Source organism: Bos indicus, chromosome X, assembly GCF_029378745.1.
Source record: "Bos indicus isolate NIAB-ARS_2022 breed Sahiwal x Tharparkar chromosome X, NIAB-ARS_B.indTharparkar_mat_pri_1.0, whole genome shotgun sequence".
Taxonomy (NCBI): Eukaryota; Metazoa; Chordata; class Mammalia; order Artiodactyla; family Bovidae; genus Bos; species Bos indicus.
Genome location: NC_091789.1, coordinates 66,824,605 through 66,850,864, shown reverse-complemented (window position 1 = coordinate 66,850,864; position 26,260 = coordinate 66,824,605). Strand labels below are relative to the sequence as shown.

The window sequence follows — 26,260 nt, the reverse complement described above, 5'->3', positions numbered from 1 at the left end:
CATTTTGCCTCTTTGCATTTCTTTTTCTTGGGGATGGTTTTGATCCCTGCCTCCTGTACAATGTCATGAACCTCCGTCCATAGGTTCATGGTCAGAGTTCATAGGCACTCTGTCTATCAGATCTAATCTCTTGAATCTATATGTCACTTCCACTATATAATCATAAGGGCTTTGATTTAGGTCATACCTGAGTGGCTTATTGGTTTTCCCTACTTTCTTCAATATAAGTCTGAATTTGGCAATAAGGAGTTCATCATCAGAACCACAGTCAGCTCCCAGTCTTGTTTTTGCTGACTGTATAGAGCTTCTCCATCTTTGGCTGCAAGGAATATAATCAATCTGATTTCGATATTGACCATCTGGTGATGTCTATGTGTAGAGTCTTCTCTTGTGTTGTTGGAAGAGGGTGTTTGCTGTGACCAGTGCATTCTCTTGGCAAAACTCTGTTAGCCTTTGACCTGCTTCATTCCGTATTCCAAGGCCAAATTTGCCTGTTATTCCAGGTGTTTCTTGACTTCCTACTTTTGCGTTCCAGTCTCCTATAATGAAAAGGACATCTTTTTTGGGTGTTAGTTCTAGAAGATCCTGTGGGTCTTCACAGAACCATTCAACAATGAGGATAAATGACCCTGTGACTTTGTTTTTAAAATAATATGTCTCCTTGGACATCTTTATTCATCTGTGATCAAATGTATTATAATCCTCTGTTACAAGTGCAATGAAGTATGCACTTGTATGTTACAAGTCCATGAAGTATGTTTACAACCTATTGTGCTCACCTGTCTGAAAGGCAGGAGGGAGACTGGGGGATGGGAGGGGTGGTAGGGCAGGTTGAGAAGAGCATGTGGCCACCTGCACTGGGGCAGAACACATACCTGGCAGATTCCTACTTTCTGGCTTGGTGCCTGAGAAAAATTGCAAGAAAACAACACCAAGCAGGTGACTTTTGAATCAAGCCTTGTTCAGCTTTTGACTTTTCATCTGTTATGAGGACAAAAATGTGAGGAAGAAATTAGCATGGCGAATATAAGTAGAAAGTTAGGGAAGAGCGAGAGAGAGAGAGGCTGCTGTTTAATAATAGTAATAAATCTTTATTGAGCACATTCTATGTGCCTGGCAGCTTTATGAGTACTACTTTTTGAAACAGCCCTGTAAGTTAGAGTACTATTATTTCCATTTTAAAGATGAGGTAATTTAGGCACAGAGAGATTAAGTAACTTGCCAAAGTCACACAGCCTCTAGGGGGCAGAGCTGGAATTAGAAATTAGTTCTAGGGACTGCTGCTGCTGCTGCTAAGTCACTTCAGTCGTATCCGACTCTGTGTGACCCCATAGATGGCAGCCCACCAGGCTCCCTCGTCCCTGGGATTCTCCAGGCAAAAACACTGGAGTGGGTTGCCATGGACTACAGAACCCAATCTCTTTCTCTCTCTCTTTTTCCCCAGCTTCATTGAAATACAATTAACATAACATTGTGTAAGTGTTAGGTGTACAATACACTGATTTGATGCACGTATGCATTGTGAAAGGATTATCACAATAATGTTAGAGAACACATAAATCACCTCACATAATTGTTTTGTGGTGAGATCATTAAAGATCTACTCTCTTAGCAACTTTCAAGTATATAATATTGTATTGTTCTCTTGCTGTGTCTCTGAATCTTAATGCCTATAAGATTCCTAGTGCCTACTATAGATACTGTTGCCAAAAAGTGATCATTTCTGGACACCTGTCTCTAGAAGAACAGCACTTCTAAGGATCTCTCTTATTAGTAAGAAAAGCATTGCCAGCAACTGGCTCTGCGACCTTGAGTAAATTGCTTTCCCTCTCTGGGTCTAAGCACCCACATCTGTAATGGAGAGGGATTGGAGCAGATGCTCTCCAAAGGCCTTTCCTTCTCTAAAATTCTGTAGCTGTATTGAATGTCTAGGATGACCTCTCATCTCTACTATGGAGATCCTTTCAGAAGGCTCCCCCCTTGGGAAGTGGGAGCAAAGGAAGCTATCTGTTAGATAGGCAGAGCATACTCTGACACAGGTACATTTATTGAGCACTTATTACATACCAGGTAATAAGTAGGTAACAAGGATACATAGTTGAAGAGAAATATGGTACCTGCCTTCAAGGAATGCACAGTCCAGTAATGAAAGCAGGTGGCAGTTTTAAGGGCTTATATCACAGAATATTCTTATCACAGAAGTAAGCACAGGGTATTTCTGGAGCAGAGGTAAGGAATATGTAACTTTGCTTGGGGTAGGCACTGGGGATGGTGAGGAAAGGTTTCTGGAAAAGGTAATCTGTGACTTGAACTTCTCAGCATGATAAGGTCTAAGGAGCAGGAGGGCTGAAGAAGGTGGAAGGTTTCTCCTGCCATGTCGGGAAAGGCATTTAGCTAACACAGGCCCCTGCTTGAAAAGTCAGAGCTCATGCCCATCCCAGAGATCTGAGTATGGAGGCTGGAATACAGAACTGCTGTTTTTTTTTATAAACATGTGTTTTTTTCTTCCTACTCTGTGTGGGAAAGCTCATTTTTTATTAACTCTTCTCTCAAAGGGTAGACACTGAAAGCAGGAAAAGGCTGAGGTTTCATTTCCAGTTCTGTCCTTAACCCATTGTATATACTCTGGGATCACATACTTTGGTGCATACCTCTTCATATCATATGATTTCAGTTTATCTGTAGTAAGAAAAAAATGAGTGCTGTTCCATTGCCACTGGACAAATTCCAGAGCCTAGAAAAGTCTTTTGAGTGACCAGTTTCATTTCCTTTAAGACTATCAGACAGATAAGAATGTCTTCTAATTTTAAGCATTCCACTGAAGGGAATTTCTAACCTTACTTGGTCACTCTTTTTAGTTTCTAAACGCTCTCTCACCATCAGAAAGCTCCTTCTGTTTTCCTATTTAAACTCTTCTTGTTTTTTCTTTAGGTCCATATCTTTTTCTCTGGCCTCACTGAATATTGAGAACAGCTCATGTTGCCATTGGAGAAGGCAATGGCACCCCACTCCAGTACTCTTGCCTGGAAAATCCCATGGACGGAGGAGCCTGGTAGGCTGCAGTCCATGGAGTCGCGAAGAGTCGGACACGACTGAGCGACTTCACTTTCACTTTTCACTTTCATGCATTGGAGAAGGAAATGGCAACCCACTGCCGTGTTCTTGGCTGGAGAATCCCAGGGACATGGGAGCCTGGTAGGCTGCCGTCTCTGGGGTTGCACAGAGTCGGACACGACTGAAGTGACTTAGCAGCAGCAGCATGTTGCCATGTTGCTGACAAGCTTAGCGAGTATGTTAAGATCTTCTTCAAAAAGGCTTCAGCTGAAGGCAAAGTGGGCTTATTAGCTTCTCAGAGTGTATACAGAGAATCTTCCTCATTGAGGAAAGAGAAACAAAGGTGAGGCCAGCAGTTCCTGGAGCAGCCTGCCTTTCACTGTCTGGAACCTTTCTGGAACCTCTGAATATGCCAGTCAGTCACCATTAATCAACCTGTCTATGGGGTTGCACAGAGTCGGACACGACTGAAGTGACTTAGCAGCAGCAGCAGCAGCATACTATGTTAGGTTCTGCATCGACACTCGTAGTAGGTGACCATCCCATGACCTGTGGTGTAGCACTCAAGTATAGTGTTCTTGTAGTTAGACTCTCTTGGTTGTAAGTAGCAGAGACTCGAGTTCTCCAATGAAAAAGGGGATTTATTATAACATAAGAAAAGTGGAACTGGAAAGCCATTGACAAGAACTGAATTCCCTAACTCTTTCAGGAACAGTACGGAGTTTCCCTTCATGGTGTATCTGATTTCTGCCACTGTGTTCTCTTCTTTTACCAATCAGTTTGCTCAGCTTACCCAGAACTGATGTCTATTCATAACTTTGGATTGAACTTGGCTTCAGCTTGACACAGACTTGATTTTACCTCCTGGTGTTTTTTTCCTATCTTCTGCTCCATCTGCTAACTAGCACAACGTTTCTGTGTTCCTTGATTAACATTTCCAGAAACAAGAATCTGGCCCAGCTACTCTCTTCAGAGCATGATATATGACCCATTACTGGCCAGCCAATTAATTTGGTTGCTCTTGTGTCAGATGCCAATGCTTAGTCCAATTCACGATCACCAAAGGCAAGGGAGAGTAGGTCACAGGTTACAAAATGTAAGCCTAGGCAGCAAACAAGAGCTGTAGTTGATGCAAATGTCCTTAAAAGGCAATGCCAACAAGTAGACCCAGATTTATATCTCTGGTCAGAAAAGTAATGTTATCACTAAGATTGCACAGAGTTGCCCTCTAATAATTAAATGACCTCAACAAAATGAGATGAAGGCAAGGGACACAATGGAAGGTTTTGAAAGCTAAAGAAAGTAGGAATGCTTAGCATGAATCTGGAATGGTCTCTCGAAGTGTTTCTGGAGGAGGGGATGTGGTCCCCTGCTCACCAGTAGAAGCCTACATAATGTGTATACTTTGTGTAGATCTCAGTCTGGCAACTGATTTCAAGTTACAGAAATCATGACCTATCTTCAACTAGTAGGGACTGACCTGACTCTTAGAAAAGGCTGAATTGTAGGGACAAGTAGCTGTCTCTACCTTGCTGTTCTTTGTAAATCAGACCAACATAGAAAAGGACTCTGGTTGGAGAAGCCAACTCAGCCATGTGAATCACTGGCAAAAACATTTTGGCTGTTAAAAGTACATTGGTTGGTCTCAATCCCCAGTACTGTCCTTTTTTATGATTTGGCCCCTTTACTATCTGTTGCAGCTCACCACCTCTGACACAGTAAAGACATCCTGTTGAGTTGATAGTGTCATAGAAATCTAGGTTAAAAGAGGAAAGGTAAACTCTGAGTGAAAGAGGCAGAATTTGAGCTGAGCTAATCCAGAGGGGATTTTGGGATGACAGAGGCCTGTTGTATTTTTTTCTGCCTGTGTGTATTTTTTTTTTTTTTTCTAGGACTGCTGATAAGTTCAGGCTGTGCATTATACCCTTTAGGATGGAATAGCCCGGAAATAATGCAAACGTGTGGGAATGTCTCCAATCAATTTCAGTTAGGTAAGATGATTTGTGCAAGATGGCAGTGACGGGGAATCAGTTTCTCAAAGTGCTCTTAGAGGGGCCTGTACTTGCTAGTGGTGCTTGCCTGAGTCTCTCATTGTGTTAGCTTGTGGGAAGTGCTATCTTGGTCAGTCTCATGTGGCCTTGATAATTTACAAGGATTGAACATAAATTCTGCTTCTTTAACGATGTCTTACCACACCCTTATGTACTTTTACCCAGAGTTCTGTGACCGATTTAGGGCAACCCTGTCTACAGAGAGCTTCCCTCGTGACTCAGATGGTAAAGAATCTGCCTGCAATGCAGGAGACCTGGGTTCGATCCCTGGGTCCAGAGCATCCCCTAGAGAAGGAAATGGCAGCCTACTCCAGTATTCTTGTCTGGAGAATCCCATGGACAGAGGAGCTTAGTGGGCCACAGTCCATGGGTTCTCAAGGAGTTAGACATGACTAAGTGATTAACAGTTTCAGTTTTATCTACAGAGGGATTCTAAATGCTTAGAGACTGCAGATCTGTTATCCTTTGAATAAGTCCTAGACTCTATTAGTATTTCTTTCTAGGCAACTATTTTCCAAATACAAATCAATAGTATCTCTTCTCACTCTCCACTGAGCATATAACAAGAGGTAATTTGTTTTATATCATGCATTAGGAACCTAAGTTAAACATTGGGAATTGTTACTGGCATTTTTACATTGTTACTGGCATGTTAATGACAAGAGGTGTTAAATATTAAAATGGGTGACAGAAATAACTTTGGACTCTTCTATGGTTGCCAACTTCTCTGAGAATGGCTTGAGTTCATTATTGTGAATTGGGAATAGATTAGACTCTACCTGGAAGATTTCAAAATACTTGTCCAAACTACCAGGATGGAATGTCTAGGTTTCCTTGATTATTTTCAATTGTAGTAGAGGATTTTGGAACAACGAGGCCACCCATTCGCAGTAGCTTATGCTCCCATACTTCCCTTTTCTCTCTGTTGCCTCAGACTGTTTTTTGAGCCTTACCTGACTCATTTTTGGAGGGAGTTGTTTACTGTACAAACATAATATAAGGAAAGGGCTGTAGAGAATATGTGACAAAATGAAGACCCTAGAATGCATGTCCAGTGTTCCTGGCTCAGGGTGGGGCTGACTGGTAAACACAATGATTCTGCCATAGGTGAAGGAAGGAGTAAAGAAATTCAAAAAGAAACTTTGGGGGCAGGGACTGAAGAAAAAAGAAGCAAGACACTGATGCTGCTAACCAGGGTAGAGAAAGCTGAAGATTTAGCACACATCTCCTACTGGGTTCTTACTCCTATAATTCTACTTTTTTTGTTTTTTGTTTTTTGTTTTTGTTGTTGTTGTTTTTTAAAACAAATAATGGCTTTAACAGAGCATTTTTAGGGCAGTGAAACTATTCTGTCAGACTGAGTATCTACTATAATGGTGGACACACCCAGGTGGCTCAATGGTAAAGAATCCATCTGCCAATGCAGGAACACAGGTTCAATCCCTAGGTCAGGAAGATCCCCTGGAGAAGGAAATGGCAACCCACTCCAGGATTCTTTCCTGGAGAATCTCATGGACAGAGGAGCCTGGTAGGCTAAAGTCCATAGGATTGCAAAGACTTGGATACAACTGAGTGACTAAGTACCTTTGTCCAAGCATATTGCATGTATGATACCATGAGTGATTTGTAATATACACTGTGGACTTTGGGTGGTTATGATTTGTCAATTTTGATTCATCAATTACAAAAAATTTTCCACTCCATTGTGGGATGTTGACAATGAGGGTGGTTGCGGGTGTGTGGGACAAGGTGCAGAGGAGAAATCTCTGTAACTGTCTGCTCAACTTTGATGTGAACCTAAGACTGCTCTAAAAAGTAAAGTTTATTTTTTTAACTTAAAAAAGTAACAGTTTTATTGATATAAAATTTGCCCTTTTAAAGTGTACAATTAGTGGGTTTTACTATATTCACATGGTTGTGCAATCATCACTACTATCCAATTTCAGAATATTTTCACAATCCCCAAAAGAAACTCCTTACCCATTAGCAGCCACTTCGCATTCCTCCCTGTGCCCAGCCCCTGGCAACCACTGTCAATTTAGATTTGCCTGTTCTGGACATTTCAGATAAATGGAATCATATAACATGTGGCTTTGTAGGTCTGACTCCTTTTACTTAGCATAATGTTTTCAAGGTTCATCCATGTTGTAACTTGTATCAGTACTTCTGCCTTTCATGGATGAATAATATTCAATTGTGTAGCTATATTTTATTTATCCACTTATCAGTTGATGTATGGAGAAGGAAATGGCAACCCACTCCAGTATTCTTGCCTAGAGAATTCCGTGGATAGAAGAGCCTGGTGGGCTGCTGTCCATAGGGTTGCACAGAGTCAGACACGACTGAAGCGACTTAGCATGCATGCATGCATTGGAGAAGGAAATGGCAACCCCCTCCAATATTCTTGCCTGGAGAATTCCAGGAACAGAGGAGCCTGGTGGGCTGCCATCTATGGGGTCACACAGAGTCGGACATGACTGAAGTGACTTAGCAGCAGCAGCAACAGCAGCAGCAGCAGCAGTTGATGTATACTTTGGCCTTTCTACTTTGGGGCTATAATGAATAATACTGCCATAACAATTTGTGTACACATTTTTGTATGGAAATCTATTTTTATTTCTCTTGGGTGTAGGCACAGAATTACTGTGTCAAATGATAATTCTATATTTAAGCCTTCTGAGGACCTTGCAAGTTGTTTTCCAAAGTGGCTGCATCATTTTACATTTCCACCAGCAATGTACAAGGGTTCCAATTTTCTAGCATCTTCACCAATACTTATTTTACATTTTTGAAATTATAGCCATCCTAATGTGTATGAAATGATATCTCATTGTGACTTTAATTTTCATTTCCCTCATGACTGATGTTAAGCATTTTTTCATTTACTTATTGGCCATTTCTATATCTTTGGAGAAATGCCTATTCAAATCCTTTGCCGATTTTTTTAACTGGGTTATTTGCCCTTTTTTGTTGAATTGTAAGAATTCTTAATGTATTCTGGACACTAGACCCCTTTCAGATATATGATTTACAAGTACTTTTTCTCATTTTGTAGGTTGTATTTTCACTTTCTTGATGACATCCTTTGAAATACAAATTTATTTAATTTTAATGAAATCTGCTTTTATCTAATTTTTCTCTTGTGGCTTGTATTTTTGGTGTCATATCTAAGAATACAATTAGTAGTGCCAAATCTAAAGTTATGAAGATTGTTTTGGCTACTCTGGCCTCCTTGTGTTTCCCTGTGAATTTTAGGTTCAGCTTGTCAATTTCTGCAAAAAAGTGAGCTGAGATTTTGATGAAGATTGGATTGAATCTATACATCAGTTTGGAGTATATAACCTCTTTAGCCATATTAAGTTTCCCAACCCATGAACACAAGATGATGTTCCAGTGAATCAGGTTATCTTGAATCTCTTTTTATGATATTTTTTAGTTTTCAGTATACAGTATACACGACTGAGCGACTTCACTTCACTTCACTTCTTCATACAGGTCTTACAATTTGTTTGCTGACATATATCCCTAGGTATTCTGTTGTTTTTGATGATATTGTAAATGGAATTGTTTTCTTAATTTTATTTTTGGATTGTTCATTGTTAGTGTATGTGTGTGTGCTAAGTCGCTTCAGTCGTATCTGACTCTGTGCCATCCTATGGACTGTAGTCAGGCTCCTCTGTCCATGGGATTCTCCAGGCAAGAATACTGGAGTGGGTTGCCATACCCTTCTCCAAGGGATCTTCCCAATCCAAGGATCGAGCCTGGGTCTCTTTCATCTCCTGCATTGGCAGGTGGGTTTTTCACCACTAGTGCCACCTGGGAAGCCCATGTTAGTGTATAGAAATATAAATGACTTTTCTGGATTGACCTTGTATCCCACAACCTTGCAGAACACCTTTGCTAATTCTAATGATTTTTAGTGGATTGTTTAGGATTTATTATATACCTGATCATGTCATCTGAGAAAAGAGAAGTTTTACATCTTTCTTTCCAATCTTTTCCTTGTGTAATTGCCCTGGCTTGAACCTCCAGGACAATGTTGAATAGAACTTGTGAGAGTGCACATCCTTGTCTTATCTGTGATCTTAGGGGTAAATCATCCAGTTTTTCACCACTAAGTACTGATGTTGGCTAGGCTATTTTTGGACTTTCCCAGTGTCTCAGCAGTAAAGAATCTGTCTACAATGCAGGAGACACAGAAGACATGGGTTTGATCCCTGTGTCAGGAAGATCCCCTGGAGGGGGGTAGGGCAAACCACTCCAGTATTCTTGCCTGGAGAATCCGATGGAATGAGGAGCCTGATGGGCTACTGTCCATAGGGTTGCAAAGAGTTGGCCATGACTGAAGTGACTGAACATACATGCATAGGCTATTTTCACAGATGGCTTTCATTGGGTTGAAAAAGTTCCCTTTTATCTATTCCTAGTGTTGTGTTTTCATTATGAAAAGGTGCTGAATTTTGTCAAGTGATTTTTCTATACCTACTGAGATAATCATATGTATTTATTGATTGACTTTCATATATTAAACCAACCTTGAATTGCTGGGACAAATCCTAATTGATCATGGTATGTAATCCATTTTATATGTTGCTGGATTTGGTTTGCTCATATTTTGCTAAGGATTTTTACATCTGTATTTGTTAACCTGTAGATTTCTTGAGATGTTGGCTGGATTTTGGTATGGGCATAATATTATTCTAATAGAATCAGTTGCTGCTTTGATTAATGTAGCAATAAAATACCAGAGTGAAAACCTGGAGATGTGAGTTGCATGTAATCATTTGGCAATTTTCTGCACCAATCACCACCGCTAAGGACTTAGTTCCCAAAAGGGAAATTTTGTTTATGGCTGTCTCTGTCCCAGGTTGATGGCCTTCGATTGTGTTTACCACAGGATCATTACTTTTCTCATCTCCTTTATTTAACCTTCTCTCCTGCACCATATATTTGCCTAAGGACAACAGCGCCCCTCTCCTTAGTGCACTAAACACTGTGCTCTGTGAATCCATAGGGATGAAGGAATTGCAGAATTTTGCTTGAATCAAGTCCTCCTAGTTCCTTGTTTGATTCACTGTTGCATTCTTCCAACTGCTCATGTCTCTTATTCTTCTGAGGCTCGCATTTGCTGCCCATATTTTCCAATAACATGCCCCTATATTAGGACCTTCCTTTAGTTCAGTTCAGTTCAGTCACTCAGTTGTGTCCGACTCTTTGAGACCCCATGGACCGCAGCACGCCAGGCCTCCCTGTCCGTAACCAACTCCCGGAGTTTACCCAAACTCATGTCCATTGAGTCGGTGATGCCATCCAACCATCTCATCCTCTATCGTTCCCTTCTCCTCCTGCCCCCAATCTTTCCCAGCATCAGGGTCTTTTCAAATGAGTCAGCTCTTCGCATCAGGTGGCCAAAGTATTGGAGTTTCAGCTTCAACATCAGTCCTTCCAATGAATACTCAGGACTGATCTCCTTTAGGATGGACTGGTTGGATCTCCTGTCAGTTGAAGGGACTTTCAAGAGTCTTCTCCAACACCACAGTTCAAAAGCATAAATTATTCAGCACTCAGCTTTCTTTATAGTCCAACTCTCACATCTATACGTGACTACTGGAAAAACCATAGCCTCGACTAGATGGACCTTTGTTGGCAAAGTAGTGCTTTTTAATATGCTGTCTGGGTTGGTCATAACTTTCCTTCCAAGGAGTAAGCGTCTTTTAATTTCATGCTTGCAGTCACCACCTGCAGTGATTTTGGAACCCCCCAAAATAAAGTCAGCCACTGTTTCCACTGTTTCCCCATCTATTTGCCATGAAGTGATGGGACCGGATGCCATGATCTTAGTTTTCTGAATGTTGAGCTTTAAGCCAACTTTTTTACTCTCCTCTTTCACTTTCATCAAGAGGCTCTTTAGTTCTTCACTTTCTGCCATTTGTCATCTGCATATCTGAGGTTATTGATCCCGACAATCTTGATTCCAGCTTGTGCTTCATCCGGCCCAGTGTTTCTCATGATGTACTTTGCATATAAGTTAAATAAGCAGGGTGACAATATACAGCTTCCTGGTTAATACTAAAAACATGAGATAACCTGTGCCATTCTTGACCCATTTCTAGTCAACTGGCAAAGCATACATGACAATGACAATTCTATTAGCAGTTGTTCCCTTGTAATACAGAGGTGCCAGGAGCAATGGTAAAACATGTAATAGAATTTAAAATAAATATTTTATGATGTGACAGGAATACCAAGCTTGTGAATACCAAGATTTGGGAATGCCAATGCTAGAAGTACAGCCTTTCTTCTTAGACCTTTCTTTAATACTCTAGAAATTCAGGTAGTGTGGAAGCATCCTCACATACCTTAGATATTGTGAGGGTGGATGATAAACTAGGAGAAAAGTACCCTGAGTGTCCAGTGTCCAGGCTTTTGTTCTCTTTTCCTTGAGAGGCAGCATGGTATACCGGAAGATCATAGCGTTTGGAGTCAAACGACTTGGTTGGTATCCAGGCTCTGCCACCTATGGGGTAAAGTCAGTTGATGTTTGTGTCTCAGTTTTCTTCTCTGTGAAATGGGGGATACTAATGATACCATGGGGTTTTCCAGGTGGCTCAGTGGTAAGGAATCTGCCTGCCAATGCAGGAGATGCAGGAGATGTGGGTTTGAGCCCTGGGTCAGGAAGATCCCCTGGAGAATGAAATGGCAACCCACTCCAATATTCTTGCCTGGAAAATTCCATGGACAGAGGAGCCTGGTGGGCTAATCATGGAGTGTTGTAGTAGCAATGAAATAAGAAAAAGTGTATTGAAGGACCTAGCACAGTATTTGACTTACAATAGGTGGTGGGCTTCCTAACAAAGTAGAATGTCCTGGGGAGTAGAGTCAAATGATGGCATTACTTTGATTCTGCTCTAGGCTCTGTACCCTACTATGTGCTCTGTAGTTTGGGAAGGGAGAGACTCAGAGCCAAGAAATACATGGAACCTACCCAAGGAACAAAGCTTCTTACCCTGACTGGTCTGAGAGAGATGAAGGGGATAGGAAGGACAATAGAAGCAGAGATTTCAGTTGTTTTCAACTGATGTCCTAATACACATACTTCAGCTTTGCTGTGATATTCAAATCCTCTTAGAGCTACAGAACTATTATGGGATTCCTTCATACCCAATGGCCTATAAGTGTTGCATATACAAATGATCCCCATTGAGAATTTAGAGAAGCTAAATACTTCTAATGTCAGATTGCTGTTTTCAAGCAAGTTTATAAAACCATTGTGTTATCTTTAGCATGTGATTCTAAGGTAAGGTCTCTTTGTACTTTATGAATGGATCACATTTGCGATGTTTTCTCATGAATATGAGCTAATCTGATCCTGAAAATTGCATGCACAGAAGATGGCAATATGCCTATTTTATAATGAAGAAATCCTGAGATATAGAGAGGTATGGCAATTTGAATAAGGTCACACAGCAAGTTGAAGTCAGAACTATGAGTGGAGCCTGTGTCCTGATTCACTGTCCTGTGTGTACTACATTGACTCTCCCCCTCTCTATTGGTGAGTGTGCGTCTTGAATCATTTGAGATTTTTTTCCCCTTAAAATACACTTAAGCTCTATTGTTTTTGGAAACAAATGTCAGAAACACCATGGAAAATACCCAGTATTGCATCCTTTCTCCCCTACCCCCACCACCTGGACTCAGCCTGAGTTCCCTATCAATCTTTTAGTGTAATCAGAGTACAAATAAATAAGGCAGTGGCTGGACCTGATGGAATTCTCAAAGACTTTCAGTGGAATGAATATTCATGGGAAATTTTAAAGTGCCTTTGGGTTTGAATTGCATCATAAAGGCACCTAAATGGTCCTTTAAAACTTGATCATAGAAGAAAGATATAAAGATATATAGAAGAGTTTTTGTGTTCCAAATTCTAAGATCATATGCAGTCTACCTAAGGTCTCTCTCTGGTCTTCTGGGATATCTACTCCTTATGTGTATTTTATCTTCCTGAGAGAAAGAGATTGTATGTGTGTGTATGTGTTTGGGTGTGTGTGGGTGTGTGTGTGTCAGATAAACAATCTGAGGCAGAGAGGGAAGATACAGATCTCAAAATAAAAACTTACAGTTGCAAAATATATCTCAACCCCCTTGCCTTCCAGAAGTTTGAACTCTTTCTTTCCAACCTTCTCCTGTTTCTAGGATCTGCTCTCCTATTTCTCAGTCCATCTTCCAGGTGCCCTGGGGTCCCAGTCCTCCCCTAGTGACTGCTCTACCCTGCTGGAAAATCACTTACCTGGCTCTTACCCACCAGTCAAGTTTAGGGAATTGACTTTCTTCTTTTTCTTCATTTAAAGAAAAAATTAACTTTTATGGAACCACACAACACCCTGAATAACCAAAGCAATCTTGAGAAAGAAGAACAAAGCTAGAGGCACCATACTTCCTGATTTCAAACTATATTACAAAGTTACAGTAGTCAAAAGCAGTATACTGTTGGGGTAAAAACAGACACATAGATCAATGGAAGAGAATACAGAGCTCAGAAATAAGCTCACACATGGGTCAGTTAATCTGTGATAATGGAAACAAGAATATACAATGGGAAAAGGGTAGTCTCTTCAATAAATGGTATCAGGAAAACTTGATGTCCACATGCAAAAGAATGAAACTGGACCACATCTTGCACCATACATAAAAGGTAACTCAAATTGGGTTAAAGACTTTAACATAAGACCTGAAACCATAAAATTCCTAGCAGAAAAACATAGGCAGTAGACTCCCTGACATGGATCTTGACAATGATATTTTTTTTTTTTTAATTTTACCCCGAACACAAAGGCAACAAAAGCAAAATTAAACAAGTGGAACTACATCAGACTAAACAACTTCTGTACAGCAAAGGAAACCATCAACAAAATGAAAAGGTAACCTACCAAATGGAAGAAAATATATGCAAATCATATATCTGATAAGCTGCTGCTGCTGCTAAGTCACTTCAGTCATGTCCGACTCTGTGCGACCCCATAGACGGCAGCCCACCAGGCTTCCCCATCCCTGGGATTCTCCAGGCAAGAACACTGGAGTAGGTTGCCATTTCCTTCTCCAGTGCATGAAAGTGAAAAGTGAAAGTGAAGTCGCTCAGTCGTGTCCAACTCTAGCGACCCCATGGACTGCAGCCTACCGGGCTCCTCCGTCCATGGGATTTTCTAGGCAAAAGTACAGGAGTGGGGTGCCATAGCCTTCTTCATGATAAGCTGCTAGTATCCTATATATATATATACATATATATATGTGTGTGTGTGTGTGTGTGTATATATATATATGTAGAGAGAGAGAAGTCATATAAATCAATAATTTAAAAAATCTAATTTAAATATGGTCAGAGGGTATGAATAGACATTTTTCAAAAAAAAAAAAAAGACGTGCAGATGACAGTTGTCCAACAGGTACGCGGAAAGGTGCTCAACATCACGAATCATCAAGGAAATGCAAATAAAATCCACAGTAAGATATCACCTCACACCTGTCAGGATGGCTATCATCAAAAAATACAGGAAATAGCAAGTGTTGGTAAGGATGTGGAGAAAAGGGAACATTTGTGCACTGTTGGTGGGAATGTAAATTGGTATAGCCACTATGGAGAACAGTATGGAGGTTCCTCAAAAAATTAAAAATAGAACTACCATATGATCTAACAATTCCACTTCTGGGTATTTATTCAAAGGAAACAAAGGTACTTACTTGAAAAGATATATGTACCCCAATGTTCATTGCAGAATTATTCATAGTAGACATGACATAGAAACAACCTTACCATGTCCACCAATGAATGAATGTATAAAGAAAATGTATACAAAGGAATATTATTCAGCCTTAGAAAGCAAGGAAATCTTGACATTTGCAAAAACATGGATCGGCCTTGAGGGCATTATGCTAAGTGAAATATCAATCAGTCAGACAGACAAATACAAGTACTGTATGATCTGAAAAAAACAACCAACGACAAAAGATAAAAATAAATTCTTAGATACCGAAAATAGGTTGGTCGTTGCCAGAGGCCAGGAGTGGGCACTGGGTGAAATGGGTAAATGGAGTCAAAAGGTACAAACTTCTGTTTATAAAATGTATAAGTACTAGCGATGTGATGTATAGCATGATTACTATAGTTAATGATGTCTGCTTAGTCACATCTGACTCTATGACCCCATGGACTGTAGCCCACCAGGCTCCTCTCTCCATGGGATTTTCCAGGCAAGAATCCTGGAGTGGGTAGCCATCCCCTTCTCCAGGGGATCTTCCTGACCAGGGGCCAAACCTGGGTTTCCTGCACTGCAGGCAGATTCTTTACCATCTGAGCCATCAGGGAAGTCATATTTTATGATACTATATTGTATATTTGAAAGTTGCTAAAAGAGTAGATCTTAAAATTTTTCATCATAAGAAAAAAATGGGTGGTGATGGATGTTAACTAGACTTACTCTGGTGATCATTTCATAATATATGCATATAGTGAATCATTATGTTGTACATCTGAAACTAACATAATTTTATATGTCAATTGTATCTCAATAAAAATAAGAAATTAATGAATCATATTTTAAATAGAAAAAAAGAATCATGAGCTTGAACTGAAACCTACAAGGCGAGGGACCATGCAGATCAACCAGTGGTCTCATTTATAGCTAATAAGATCCAACAAGCACAGTGACTTTCTCAAGTCCCCACTAGGGATTTGAGACTAGCCCACTGATCCTCATATATACTACTAAGATATTGCTCAATGGCAATCCAATATCTGTTCGTTAAATGTATCACCTATCAGTAAGAAGGGAAGAGTCAGACAACAGCTGCCAGCAATAGCCAAGTGCAAATTTCCTCACACTTAAATTTGACTAAGTAAATGAAAGATGTAAGCTGAGAAAGGTGTTTTGATGGTTGTTAATTGAACTCTAGATATCAAATAAAGATTTCATGGACTTGATCCATACAAATGAATCTATCTTGGTTCAACTTTAGCTTTGATGCATTTAATGCCACCTTCACCAAGCCTTTAATTGGCTTCACCAAGAGTAGGAGCCAGAGAAGAACCCATGAAAGGATTGCCTAGTGGTAAGAGTGGGCTTTATCATCACTACACCCTTAGTTCTGTGACCTTGGGCAAATCTTCAGCATTTGGGAGCTTATTGCTACTTCCTGGGGTTGTTGTGAGGATCAAATGATATCAGACATGCAAAACACCTAGTACAGGGTTTGGAATATAGTACCCTGTCAGTAGTTTTTGTCTGGTATTATCATCATCATCATCATTATAATGATACCAGTTGTTGAAATGAAAATGTTCTCAGTACTTTAGTTTTCAGAAAAAGCCTCTATTACAGTAAGGAGCCACTTGTACAAAGCATGATGAATAACAACACAGGCTATTAGTAGAAAGATCTGGGTTCAAATGTGAGCCCTGCCACTTAAATAGTTGTGCATCTCTGGGTGCACTACTCAACCTCTCTGCATTTCCATTAATGGGGATGGATAAAAATATGTTTTTTCCTAAGGTTATTTAGAAGGCTAAGTGAAGTAAAACATGCATAAAAACATTTAGCACACTCAGTCAGTCAGTTCAGTCACTCACTCAGTCATGTCTGACTCTTTGCGACCCCATGGACTGCAGCACACCAGGCTTCCCTGTCCTTCACGAACTCCCAGAGCTTGTTCAAACTCATGTCCATCGAGTTGGTGATGCCATCCAATCTCTGTTTTCCCCTTCTCCTCCTGCCTTTAATCTTTCCCAGCATCAGGATCTTTTCCAATGGGTCAGTTGTTTGCATCAAGTGGCCAAAGTATTGAAGTTTCAGCTTCAGCATCAGTCCTTCCAATGAATATTCAGGACTGATTTCCTTTAGGATGGACTGGTTTGATCTCCTTGCAGTCCAAGGGACTCTCAAGAGTCTTCTCCAACATCACAGTTCAAAAGCATCAGTTATCAGCACTCAGCTTTCTTTACAGTCCAACTCTCACATCCATACATGACTACTGGAAAATCCATAGCTTTGACTGGACAAACCTTTGTTGGCAAAGTAGTGTCTCTGCTTTTTAATATGCTGCAGAGGTTGGTCATAGCTTTTCTTCCAAGGAGTAAGCGTCTTTTAATTTCATGCTTGCAGTCACCACCTGCAGTGATTTTGGAGCCCCCCCCAAATAAAGTCTGTCACTTTTTACATTGTTCCCCCATCTATTGGCCATGAAGTGATGGGACCGGATGCCATGATCTTAGTTTTCTGAATGTTGAGGTTTAAGTCAACTTTTTCACTCTCCTCTTTCACTTTCATCAAGAGTCTCTTTAGTTCTTTTCTTAGGTTGCACTAAATATAACCTGCTGTTAGTAGGTAATCAGCCCATTTCTCAAGAGCCTCTTTGGAGAGGATGTCCCAGGCTTGACTTCTGGGAGGGAGGGTGGGAGGGACCCAGTCAGCTTGATAATGGCCCACAACAGAGTCTACCTAAAGGCCTTGTGTGCGCTCCCTGTTTCCTCTCTCAGAGGCCCATTTCCTCTATTTTCCCATCATTTCCTGTCATTCTTGCCAGTTCAAAGCCTTTTACGGTGACTTGGAGTTTAGCTTTTATGGTTTCACTTTACAGGGATTTCCTGTTACCTTTCCTCTCTGCCAGTTTCCTTCTTTAGGGACGGAGTGTTCTTATGCTCATCAGAGCACAATAGAACAGCTTAATACATGCTCATGTCCACAGAGGGGCAGCAGAGTGTGGTAGAAATAGCCCTTGCCTGGGTTTCAGAACAGTTGGGTTTTAATTTTCCTGAGCTTACTTGGGCATGTCACTTTCCCATTCTGAGCCTTGGTTTCCCTGTTTTGACATAGAGAGCCTTGGACTAGCTGATGAACAACCAGAGGCCCCAAATACCTACTGAGCTCCCTGTCATGACCCACCTACCTTTTTTTAAAAAAATCTTCTATTTTATGTGTTTCCTAAAAATGTTACGCAACATTATTACATGCTTTTATAAAAAAAAACCCACAAATCTACATTTAGCTGTTGATGTAAAGAACCAATTATCTTTCTTCACACATGCTTCATGTGGGATGAATTTGATGAGTTAAATAATATGTTTTTATTTTTTTATTTAAACCTTCCTGCCAGCCAGATACACTCCCTGTTTTTCTAAACAGTTTCTCACTTCCACATGAGCATTAGCACAATCCAAAAACCTTAACGGCATATGGGTGCAATTATCTTTTCTCCTGAGGAGATAAGTCAACCGATTTAGAGAAGTGTTTCTCTAGGCCTCCAATGGTGTCAGCCATGGGAATGGTGTCTTAGGGTTTCAGTCATGCAGTGCTGGCTCTCCCACCTCCTTTGTGGGGAGACATTTGATCCAATTTCATATTTACTTTGTTCTTAAAAACCAGAAATAGTGACAAAATAAGCCAATCTACTTAAGGCAACCCTCCTAGAAGAAAGGAGCCTTTTAGTATCGGTCATCCATGGCATCACCAATATTTGAGCAAACTCTGGGAGATAGTGGAGGAAAGGGAAGCCTTGTGTGCTACAGTCCATGCGGTGACAGAGTCAGACTTGACTTAGCAACTAAACAACAACATGGGGGTGGAGTCCAAGGATTGGCCAAAGGCATTGCCAAAAGCATCTCATTGATGGGCAGCATCAACTAGAATGCCCTGGGCAGCCAGTCCTTCCAGAAAACTTGTGGTTCAGGTGTTGCCTAAGGTTTTTCAGTTGCCCTCTTAGTTCACTCAGAGAGGAGTCTCCACCCAGAGAGGAGTCTCCACCCTGAGAGGAAGCTGGGCTAAGCTGGAGGAGGAAGGAGGGAATCAGTGGATGAAGGAGAAACTTAATTCAACTGTGGATCCCTGGTACCTGGCATGCTCTTGGCATTCTCTAAATGTTGCATTGAGTAGAATGAACAAATTGTAGAGTGGTTATGTTGCCATCTTACTGTGATGGCATAGCCAAGTGATTTAGTTCTTTATTTTTTGTGTGTTTTAATTGAAATACATTTGGTATATAACATTGTATAAATATAAGCTGTACAATATGTTAGTTTAATACATTTATATATTATAATATGATTGCCATTGTAGTGATCACTAGCACCTATATTACACTGTGTAATTATAATTTCTTTGTAATGATTGGAATAATTATGTTCTAGTCTCTTAGCAAGTTTGGTGACTATAATACAGTATTGTTTTCTATATTCACTGTACTATGTATTAGATCTCGAGGTCTTATTTAATATTTGTTGCAAGTTTGTATCCTTAACATCTGTCCTATTCCCTCACCCCCAGCCCCTGGTAACCATTTTATTCTTTTTTTTTTAATGATTTTGGCTTTTATAGATTTCACATGCAGAGTTCAGTTCTTTACACCTATTTCCCTATGGCTAAAGTGGGGATAATTTTATCTACTTTCAGAGATGGTTTCGTTCATGAAATGACAAAGTCTACTTGAACCTGATTTATGAGAACAATGCCCAACAAGTGTAAGTGATAAAACATGAGAAAGCTGCTTTGTTAACTTCCTCCTCCCTCTCATTTCAGTAGCTAAAATTCAGGGCAAGTTTTTTCACTGACCATCTTCTATTAAAAATAGAGACAAACTTAATGAGATTCTACACATCTCATGGAATGCTAAGCTATTTTCATTTTGAATGCAATACAAAAAATGGTGGTTCTTATAGACATTTCTGTCTTTCCTGAAATTCCCCATATGAAAGGAGGGTGCTTACCCCTAGAGTAGTTAATCTCTAGGGTGGTGTCTAGCCTGGTGACTCCAGAGTGAGTGTCATGTGTGCTAAGTCACTTCAGTCGTGTCCCACTCTTTGCAACCCCATTGACTGTAGCCCTCTAGGCTCCTCTGTGCATGGGATTCTCCAGGCAAGAATACTGGAGTGGGTTGTCATGTCCTCCTCCAGGGGATCTTCCCGACCCAGGGATCAAACCGGTGTCTCTTAAGTCTCATGCATTGGCACGTGGGTTCTTTACCACTAGCGCCACCTGGAGGGAGACAAGCTCTAAAAAGTCCCCAAGGGCAGGTCCTCAGCTTCACTTGGCTTTATTTCCTTATCCAGTGTCCTGGAAAGGGTTTCAGATCAGATCAGATCAGATCAGTCGTTCCGTCGTGTCCGACTCTTTGCGACCCCAGGAATCGCAGCCCGCCAGGCCTCCCTGTCCATCACCAACTCCCGGAGTTCACTGAGACTCACGTCCATCCAGTCAGTGATGGAGAGGGTTTAGTAGGCTCATAGAAACAAGGCTGAATTGTGAACCAGTTGTCTATACATCAGACCACCATGAGGTGGCAGTAAAGTCAGGCGGATTTCTTCTTTTCTCTGCCGCTTTCCCAGTCCTGCCTCTGGTCCTCCGGTCAAAGAACATTATTCACGCTTCATTTCTTTGTTTCCGTTTTCCTCCACTCGATTTCCCTCTGTAAACCTCTACATTGGCTTTCTTTGTTCTCCTCACCTTTAATGAGTGTTTGTCTTTCCCTGCTACTCTAAGGATTATACTGTATCCTAAACCTTTGTTTAAAAATCAGAAACCATTTTTTAATTCAGTTCAGTTCAGTCACTTAGTCGTGTCCAGCTCCTTGCGACCCCTTGGACTGCAGCACGCCAGGCCTACCTATCCATCGCCAACTCTCGGAGTTTACTCAAACTCATGTCCATTGAGTCGGTGATGCCATCCAACCATCTCGTGCTCTGTCGTCCCCTTCTCCTCCTGCCTTCAATCTTTCCCAGTATCAGGGTTTTTTGTTTTTTATTTTTTTTTCAAATGAGTCAGTTCTTCACATCGTGGTCAAAGTATTGAAGTTTCAGCTTCAGCATTAGTCCTTCCAATGAATATTCAGGACTTATTTCCTTTAGGATGGACTGGTTGGATCTCCTTGTAGTCCAAGGGACTCTCAAGAGTCTTCTCCAACACCGCAGTTCAGAAGCATCAATGCTTCGGCACTCAGCTTTCTTTATAGTCCAACTCTCACATCCATACATGACGGTTAGAAAAACCATAGCTTTGACTAGACAGACCTTTTTTGGCAAAGTAATGTCTCTGCTTTTTAATATGCTGTATGGGTTGGTCCTAATTTTTCTTCCAAGGAGCAAGCGTCTTTTAATTTCATGGCTGCAGTCACCATCTGCAGTGATTTGGAGCCCCCGAAAATAAAGTATCTCACTGTCTCCATTGTTTCCCCATCTATTTGCCATGAAGTGATGGGACCAGATGCCATGATCTTAGTTTTCTGAATGTTTAGTTTTAAGCCAATTTTTTCACTCTCCTCTCTCACTTTCAACAAGAGGCTCTTTAGTTCTTCTTAGCTTTCTGCCATAAGGGTGCTGTCATCTGCATATCTAAGGTTATTGCTATTCCTCCCGGCAATCTTGATTCCAGCTTGTGCTTCCTCCAGTCCAGCGTTTCTTATGATGTACTCTGCATATAAATTAAATAAGCAGGGTGACTATATACAGCCTTGATGTACTCCTTTCCTGATTTGGAACCAGTCTGTTGTTCCATGTCCAGTTCTAACTGTTGCTTCCTGACCTGCATGTAGATTTCTCAAGAGGCAGGTTAGGTGGTAAGGTGGGTATAATTTTTTAATTAGTGGTGTTAATACTGCAGCAACCATTTCACTGGGTTCTTGTGATAAAATGAAATTATATACCTAAAACATTTAGTACAGTGTCTCCACTCAGTAAATGTTAACGATAACTGCTATTATTATACATTAGGCTAAGCCAGAAGGAATTTTTTTAAAGTAAAATGAAATGTGTTTCAAAGGCGGGAACCAGAAAGAAAACCGGGGACAACTTCTACACATGCTAAAATCAATTCTCTGGCTAAGTTAATGATACAGGGGTGAAAATATATGTCTGTCTATTGTGTCATATGACTTTTCCAAACCATCTTCTCCAAGCCCCATCCAGGTGAACTGGAAAGAATTGTGTACAAATGTATCTTTCAAATGAAAGCCCCTACCACTGCACTGAGCATACTGTAGAGTCTCAATAAATGTTGATTCCCTCCTACTTTTTACCTAAAAGCTCTGAATATGATCTGGTTCAGGTGATTCCCCAGTGCACTGTACATCAGAATCATTTGGGCCCTCCCCTGAAAGATAACAATTCTGTACATCTGGAGTAGAGCCTAGGAATCTGTGTTGTAAAGCTCTTTTGTAAAGCTCTTCCTAGACACTTTTGGGAACTAGTGCATTAATTGAAAAGTGTTTAGTTGAGAGAAAACAGAGCTGAGAAATATTGATCATTCTAGGTGCCATGCTAAGTGCTTTATATGTGTCATCTCATTTGATCTTCACAGCTGCTCTGAGAGGTAGGTGGTGTCACTTCTATTTTCCCCATGGGGGACCTGAAACTCAGAAAGGTTAAATGCCTTGCCTAGAGATTCAGTAAATGACAGGGCATGGTTTCAAACACAGTTCCTTGTAATCCTCGTCCCAGGCCCTTCTCCCTGTATTGCAGACTTGCCAAGCACACATGGGCCTGGTCCTGTCTCTACCCTCTGACCAAGTGAAAATCTTGGTCAAACACTTCATCTGGCTGCTCATTTCCTTCCTTGATAACAGTATTCCTGCCTCTGACTTAGACTTGATGAATGAATAAAACAAACAAAAGAGAATTAAGCGAGATAATGAATGGAAAAACTAGCTTGTAAAGTGCTATATACATATTGTATTATTTGTGGCATTGGTTATTGTTTAGTCTCTAAGTCCTGTCCAACGCTTTTGTGACTCCATGGACTGTAGTTTACCAGGCTCTGCTGTCCATGGAATTTCCCAGGCAAGAATACTGGACTGGGTTGCCATTTCTTCCTTCAGGGGATCTTCTCAAACCAGGGATCGAACCTGTGTCTCCAGATTCTTTACCAATGAGCCACCTGGGAGACAAGGCATTGGTTATTGCTCAGGGATCCTGGATCTCAGGAAAGTGTGTATGGCCTATATCTATTGACCAATGGAACCTGGAAGGAAATAGATTATACACAAAGCTGGCATTGCTGATATGGCATGAAGTCAATAGCTGGAATGAGGGTGCATTCACTCCAGAGTTCTGAGGTAGGTCAGCTTGCCAGGTCTGGCTTTTTAGCACTTTTAAGTATTTGAATATTATGTCAAAAATAGATAACAGTCACTCAATAAGCATATTCTGGACACTTACTGTATACAAGACGGTGAATGGAGCACTGTACATAATTCACAGAACTCAAGATTACAGTCTTCAAGGAGCTTGTAGTTTATTTGAGGATACATTATATATATATATATATATATTTTTTTTTTTAAACAATGGCTATCTAATGAATTCAACCATAGTAATGTCAACCCCAAACTATAAGAATGCTGGTCATCAGAAGGGATAAATACTGCTAGCAAAGGTATACAGTGAGACCCCCATAATCTATCTTCTTTCCCTTAGTATCAGTTCTTATCTGGATTATAGAAAACAGCCCCTGACTTTCTCTCTCTCTCTATTCCTTAAGATACTGCACACGACTGCCCTAATCTGTCTCCTGTTCTGTGTCCAAAAGTGATGTTTCAAAACTGCAAATCTGATGTCATTCTCACTATTTGGCAATGGTTTCCCCACTGCCTTAAGGATAAACCCCAGATTCCTTTACATGGTCCATAGGGACCCCGACCATCATTTCCATCACCACCCAAGTTTCTCTTGCCCAGCCACCCTGAAAATACCATGTTCTTTCAAACTTTGGCAACCTTGCATGTGTTCTGCCCTTTGATCAAAAGTACCCTTCTCAGCTTCCTCACCTTGTTGTTGTTGTTGTTCAGTCGCTCAGTCTTTTCATTCTTTGTGACCCCATGGACTGCAGCATGCTAGGCTTCCCTGTCCTTCACAATCTTCCAGACTTGCTTAAACTTATGTCCACTGAGTTGATGATGCCATACAACCATCTCATCCTCTGTCGTCTCCTTCTCCTCCTGCCTTCTATCTTTCCCAGCATCAGGTGAGTTGGCTCTTTGCATCAGGTGGCTAAAGTGTTGGAGCTTCAGTTCAGCATTAGTCCTTCCAATTAATATTCAGGATTGATTTCCTTTAGGATTTACTAGTTTGATTTTCTTGCAATCCAAGGGACTCTCAAGAGTCTTCTCCAACACCACAGTTTGAAAGCATCAATTCTTCAGTGCTCAGCCTCCTTTATGGTCCAACTCTCACATCCATACCTGACTACTGGAAAAACCATAGCTTTGACTATACAGACCTTTGTTGGCAAAGTAATATCTCTGCTTTTTAATATGTTGTATAGGTTGGTCATAGCTTTTCTTCCAAGGAGCAAGCGTCTTCTAATTTCATGGCTGTAGTCACCATCTGCAGTGATTTTGGAGCCCCCCAAAATAAAGTCTCTCACTGTCTCCATTGTTTTCCCATCTATTTGCCATAAAGTGATGGGACCAGATGCCATTATCTTTGTTTTTTGAATGTTGAGTTTTAAGTCAGCCTTTTCACTCTTGACTTGTTCACCTTCATCAAGAGGCTCTTTAGTTCCTCTTTGCTTTCTACCTAAGGGTGGTATCATCTGCATATCTGAGGTTATTGATATTTCTCCCAACAATTTTGATTCCAGCTTGTGCTTCATCTAGCCTGGCATTTTGTATGATATATTCTGCATAAAAGTTAAATAAGCGGGGTGACAGTATACAGGCTTGATGTACTCCTTTCCCAGTTTGGAATCAGTCTGTTGTTCCATGTCTGGTTCTAACTATTGCTTCTTGACCTGCACACAGATTTCCCAGGAGGCAGGTAAGGTGATCTGGTATTCCCATCTCTTTATGAATTTTCCACAGTTTTTTGTGATCCACACAGTCAAAGGCTTTAGTGTAGTCAATGAAGCAGAAGTAGATGTTTTTCTGGAATTCTCTTGCTTATTTTATGATCCAACGGATGTTGGCAATTTGATCTCTGGTTCCTCTGCCTTTTGTAAATCCAGCTTGAACATCCAGAAGTTCCCAGTTCATATACTGTTGAAGCCTAGCTTGGAGGATTTTTAGCATGACCTTGCTAGCATGTATTTCACAATTGTGTGGTAGTTTAAACATTCTTTGGCATTGCCTTTCTTTGCCTTTCTTTGGGATTGGAATGAAAACTGACCTTTTCCAGTCCTGTAACCACTGCTGAGTTTTCCAAATTTGCTGGCATATTGAGTGCAGCACTTTCACACAGTATCATCTTTTAGGATTTGAAATAGCTCAGCCATAATTCCATAACCCCCACTAGCTTTGTTTGTAGTGATGCTTATTAAGGCCCACTTGACTTCACAGTCCAGGATTTCTGGCTCTAGGTGAATGATCATATCATTGTGGTTATCCAGGTCATTAAGATCTTTTTTGTACAGCTCTTCTGTGTATTCTTGCCCCCTCTTCTTAATCTCTTCTGCTTCTGTTAGGTCCACAGCATCTCTGTTGTTTATTATGCCCATCTTTACATGAAATGTTCCCTTGATATCTCTAATTTTCTTGAAGAAACCTCTAGTCTTTCCCATTCTCTATTTCTTTGCATAGTTCACTTAGGAAGGCTTTCTTATTTCTCATTGCTATTCTTTGGAACTCTGTATTCAATGGGTATATCTTTCCTTTCTCCTTTGCCTTTCATTTCTCTTCTTTTCTCAGCTATTTGTAAGGCCTCCTCAGTCAACCATTTGTCTTTTAAATTTCTTTTTGGGGATGATTTTCATCACTGCCTCCTGAACAATGTTATGAACTTCTGTCCACAGTTCTTCAGGCACTCTGTCAGATCTAATCTCTTGAATCTATTTGTCACTTCCAGTTATAATCATAAGGGATTTGATATAGGTCATACGTGAATGGCCTAGTGGTTTTCCCTACTTTTTTCAATTTGAATCCGGATTTTGCAATAAGGAGTTCATGATCTGAGCCACTGTCAGCTCCTGGTCTTCCTCACCTACCTTTTTATTTTTCTTGAAAACACCCTGCCCCCTTCAAACTGGATTTGACCCCCCTCATCTGTACCCTTTTGTCACTCTATGTCATAACACTCATCACATTAATACTGTATTTCCTTGTTCTACATCTGTCTCTGGTACCCTTTTACTCATCTGATTTGTTGATCTTGCATATGTGAGAACAACACGTTTAAAGAGCTTAACACA

At 40.7% G+C, this 26,260-nt stretch overlaps 1 protein-coding gene across 2 annotated transcripts in view; it reads left to right on the top strand.

Annotated features, from left to right (window-relative positions):
- The window catches only part of LHFPL1 (LHFPL tetraspan subfamily member 1), a 60,435-nt gene that overhangs the window by 16,496 nt on the left and 17,679 nt on the right, over nt 1-26,260 (top strand). The window contains exon 3 of one of the 2 annotated variants that reach the window (XM_019956477.2): nt 4,947-5,045. The exons of the other annotated variant lie outside the window; for it this stretch is intronic. Coding sequence (XP_019812036.2) covers nt 4,947-5,045 — 99 coding nt within the window. The remainder of the gene's footprint in view (nt 1-4,946; nt 5,046-26,260) is intronic. 2 annotated transcript variants of the gene reach the window in all.